This window comes from Populus alba, chromosome 3 (genome assembly GCF_005239225.2).
Source record: "Populus alba chromosome 3, ASM523922v2, whole genome shotgun sequence".
NCBI lineage: Eukaryota > Viridiplantae > Streptophyta > Magnoliopsida > Malpighiales > Salicaceae > Populus > Populus alba.
In genome coordinates, this window is record NC_133286.1 from 14,739,786 (window position 1) to 14,744,781 (window position 4,996).

The window sequence follows — 4,996 nt, forward strand, 5'->3', positions numbered from 1 at the left end:
TTTGTTTCGAGTTAAAACTCAAATAAAAAACACCGTAGTTATAGAGAACACTAAAAATATTTATTTTTTATCCATTGAGTTTTTACTTATTAAAAGACTATTAAAAATTTTTATATAAAAAATCTAGAAAACTTTAATAGTATTGAATAGAAAAAACAGACAGGGAAAACTTTTCCCTTCAAATAAAAAAAAATAGAAAAAAAATATATATATATAATAAAAACAGAAAAATATAAAATTAATTAAAATATATATATATTTTTCTAAAAAACTTTTGCTCCAGTCTTTCAAGTTTGAAAGAACTTGTACTTGAATTCACATCTTAATAAAAAATCATCATTCACCGTAAACATCTTTTTATGTGTAGTGTAGTTCATTATAGATCCCTAATATTTTTGTGTGCATTATTTTATTGTAATTCTCTAACACAACACCTTTATATGAGCTGTCTTATCATAGATCTTATCATTAAAATTTTCAATAGCAATAACTAATATAGATGAAAACAACACATTATTTCTTAAATGTTTCTTTTCTAGGGGGGACCTTTTTTATCATCTTATACATAGACACATCATGTTCAACAAGCTCTTCCAGTAATAATTATTCAGCAACACGTAGCAATTAACCACCTAAAACCATCGAGTTTCGATAAACATCCTCTACAATCTCCAACCGTTATGACTTGACAACACACAACAAAAACTATTTTGATATGAACTAACATAAACATGAGTGTACAATAACGAGGTTTGTTTCAAATCAAAATCTTCAAAGATAAAAAATATTACAATTAAGGAGAAACATATAAAATATTCAATTTTTATTTATCCAAGTCTCTATTTATTAAAAGGCTATTATAGTCATTTTATATAATAATAAAAAGGCTAGAAAACTCTAGTAGCATTGAATAACATGGAATAAAAAAACTAGAAAGCTATAATTTAACTAGAAAAATTGCTTTCTTCAAATAAAAATACCTAGAAAAACATAATACTACATAATAAAAAAAAATACAAAATCAACTATAAAAAAATATATTTTTTCCAAAAAAAACTCAAGCCAACTTTAATCAAATTGCAAGATACCGGAAATTTTTATTTTTTTTAACTCACCATTGATTGATATATCTTTAAAAATATTAATTAAATCGTACCAGAAACAAATTTACTCAATAACAAGTCCCATTTAAAATAAAAAAATCCAAATAATTGGATGTGCCGTGCAAGTTACTGCTTATTATACGCATCCTTGCCAGTTGCCACGAAAATCTAACCACACAACCATTTTTTCAGTATCGCAGAGCTCGGTAAAATACTTGGTTGATGACTACCTGTGATTCATCAACATGATTACAAGACGACAAAGACACAACCGAAGAAAGTAAGAAAAATACGAAAAGAGACCGAAATAGAGAAAACTCGGCTACATCAGTACCATATCCTAGAACTAATTAAAAAAAAAAAAACACCCATCATATATATCCTCGTATATATTACTAGGTGGTCAGATTTACATGTAGCACTAGTTATACAGAAAACTACGCCGAAAATGAGATAGATAACAAATAAACATGGCAATTTCATCTCCTCCTCCTCCTCCCTCTAAATCTCCTTCCTCTCGTCCTCCACCACCAACTGTAGTACTCTCTCTTCGATCTCCTCATATCACTCCTGTAAGTTAACCTACAGCCACTATCTTTTACCCTGAAAATAAATGGAGAATTCAAGAATTATCTACTTTAGTCAGACCACATGTTGAGCACTTGAAAGTTTGCGATAATTTCTTTCTTAACTACCAATTTTCTTAACTTTGTTGACGTTGTTTGTTTCTCTTCTAATTGGTGTGGCAGATTCAAGAATGTGAAAGAGAAGAACAATATGATGAATTCAGTGAAGAGGGAAGCCAAACTACTACTAGCAAAGCAACACCAGTTAATTTTACAGACAAGAGAGCAACACCAAAGCACCATCCAACACCTCTCCGTGAAAAAAATGGCAAGCCGAGCGCCAAGAAACGACATGGTGATAGCAATAATGGAGATGATGGTGGTGGTAGTGGTAGTGGTTCAATTTCTTGTAACAAATGCCGTCCACATGCAAGAGAGAAGATTTCGGTGGTTCCCTTGGACAATAATGGCTTAAACAAGCATTCATCTATTGCAAGTCCTAATGGGATTTTCAAGTCCATATTTTCTTCACTGACTAGAAAGAGTCCAAAATCCACTGGTGATGTGTCAATAGCAAGAGAAGAGCAATGGAAGATTGCAATAGCTGAGCTTTCTCACAAGTTGATTCAAGCAACAAGAAAGAGAGATGAAGCACTTCTCGAAACTTCAAGGCTCAAGTACTCAATGGCTGAACTTGAAAAGAAGCTTAACAAGCTTGAAATTTATTGCCATAATTTGAAGTCTGGACTTGATGAATGCAGCAGCAGCAACCCCCATTATCAGATTGGAAAAGGTTACAATGTTCACCAATATCAACAAAATGGTCTTATGGGGGTTAGTGAAAAAGTGATAGAGCAATTTTTGGTTTCAGTATCAGAAGCAAGGTCCTCTGTTAGGCTATTAAGCAGGTCACTTACTATGCAACTAAGGCACATGGGAGTAAGAGTTTACGAGAGAATATCTGTGTTGCTGCAACCTTATGATATAAAGATTTCATTCTCCAAGAATCCGAAAGGTGTGCTCTTTTACCTCGAGGCCTTGTTGAACAAAGCTTTCTTTGAAGATTTTGAATCTGCTGGGTTCCAAAAGACATCTGTGAATCAAATATTGAACCCAATTGATAGATGTGAAGCAAACTACGCGTCATTTAACGTGCTTAGAGATTTGACATGGGAGGAGGTATTGAATCAAGGGACAAGGCATTTCAGTGAAGAGTTTAGCAAGTTTTGTGATAGGAAAATGAGTGAGATTGTGGCTATGTTGGGGTGGAATAGAGCCTGGCCTGAGCCATTGTTGCAGGCATTCTTTGGTGCTACTAAAAACATATGGTTGGTGCACCTTTTGGCCAATTCCGTGCACCCTGGCTTTCCAATCTTCAGGGTGGATAAAGGGGTGAACTTCGACTCAATTTACATGGAGGATATGGATGGAGACAGGGCAAGGAAGTTGGTCCCAACCATGGTTCGGATCATGGTAGCACCTGGGTTCTATGTTTATGATAACGTTGTCAAATGCAAGGTCCTTTGCAGGTACTGTAATCATAGTGTTAATAATGATAAGGGTTTTTTAACCCCTTCTCCTTAGGGTTTGTTTTATCCAAATCTTGAATATTTTGACTAGTTTGTACTGATACTTTTGCTGTTAATTGCAATATGGCAATGTCAATATTTGATTATTTTTTTTTACTTTAAAATAATTTTTTAAATATTTTTGAAACTAAAAATACTCAGAATATATTAAAAAATGCGGTTGTATTGAATGCAATACCAAACACCACCCAAATGCTTCTCCTGTGACAAATTTTTGGATGCTTTACAGTATTATTGTATCAAGTTTGATCCCGCCTGTGGAAGTCCATTCCTCCTTGCGGGCACAGCCACCGCATAATTTTAAGGTCCGACTGAAATGTCTAATCCATGCCTCACAAGCTGTTGAGGAAGAGTTTTGAGTGGTGAAGTGTAGCGTTCCATCCATTCTTTTTTTCTATTTTTTTGTGGTTCTTGTTGTTCTTTTGCGTTTTCTATTTTTCTTTTGAGTGTTTTCAGGATAGATTTGGGTAAACTTCTGGTTTTGAAGCCTGGAAGTTTTCCATGTCACCCTCTCTGTGGTATCACAAAAATGGAAATGCCATAATGATTCTAGCAGAAATCTTTGAAAGGTAATAATCTAACCTTTCAAAGAAACTTTAGGATGCATTTTTACACTCATGGCCATTGGTGATGACGTGTTGAGTCAATGCAGAGTCATTTTTTCCCGTGTCTGATTTTTGGTTTCTAGCAGAAAATTCCCTGGTTACGAGTAGTGCCAACAGCATGATTTTGGAACAAAAATGGCGATGGCTTTTGTAACAGTTGTTCTTTGGTCCGCAAGGACTCTAGTGACTGAAAGATTTAGTCCATGGCTTCAATGCATCGTACAGTTTCACGGGAAAGACGGCAAACTTTATTGGTGGCCATCAACAAATTCCATGTATTTTGCAAATCTCCAAATTAAGAGTTGAGTCTTATCTCATAATAAGATGTGCGTTGGTAAAGTTGATTCGAATTTATAGATTTAAGTTTTGTTTGATACGATTTTTGTAAATTAATTTAACTTAATTTATTTTTTAATTTCTGACTCGTGAAGTAATAAGAAAAGCAAGAAACGCTGGGCAAATAACATGCAGAAAATATCTTGCAAGAGACCACAGATCACTGGACCTGTCAACATTCTACAACAAGGGCGCGCGTGGCCCAGATGGCCCTATCCTGTATTTTATTTAACATGTTTTTGTAGAAATACTTTTTAATTAAATACACACACACACACATATATATATTTATACTGTAATATTAAAATAAAAAAAAAAACACTTAAAAAAAATTAACTTTGTGAACACAGCTAGAGCAACCCTAAATGCGAATCCTTCAAATTTCTTCCGCTCCCTACATGATTACCAAAATATCTCTTACTTAACAGCCAATTTTGAAATGTTGGGGGCAAAACAGATTTTACCATGTCAGCTGTTCAGTACATTCTTCGGCAATTGGCACTGATATATTGCTATCATCTGCCTCATTTCTGATCACTGGTGTACGGGTTGATGATGTTGATTATTATAATATTAATTGTTTTAAAAGTGTTTTTTATTTAAAAATATATTAAAATTTTATTTTATATTTTTAATATAATTACATTAAAATAATCTTAAAAAATAATAATTTAAAATAAAGAAAAAAAAATCAAAAGCCTTTAACCTTAATTAAGTTTTGATTCATAAATTATTAGACTTTTTTCTCGAAAATGTTTCTTTTGAGAAAGAGATTGTGCTAACATTTTATTTTTAAC

At 33.1% G+C, this 4,996-nt stretch overlaps 1 protein-coding gene across 1 annotated transcript; it reads left to right on the forward strand.

The window, feature by feature from the left end:
* The first annotated feature begins 1,501 nt into the window (after nt 1–1,501).
* LOC118028555 (IRK-interacting protein) lies at nt 1,502–3,352 on the forward strand. The gene is made up of 2 exons (XM_035032171.2): nt 1,502–1,675; nt 1,853–3,352. Exons 1-2 carry the CDS (start codon nt 1,574–1,576, stop codon nt 3,251–3,253), a joined length of 1,503 nt encoding a protein of 500 aa, XP_034888062.1. The 5' UTR covers nt 1,502–1,573; the 3' UTR covers nt 3,254–3,352.
* The last annotated feature ends 1,644 nt before the right edge of the window (nt 3,353–4,996 follow it).

What these genes read in the sequence shown, in the direction of transcription:
- LOC118028555 (XM_035032171.2), top strand. Translation starts at nt 1,574, where the DNA reads ATGGCAATTTCATCTCCTCCTCCTCCTCCCTCTAAATCTCCTTCCTCT. An exon ending in GATCTCCTCATATCACTCCT is followed by an intron (nt 1,676 to 1,852) that starts GTAAGTTAACCT and finishes TTGGTGTGGCAG; the next exon opens with ATTCAAGAATGTGAAAGAGA.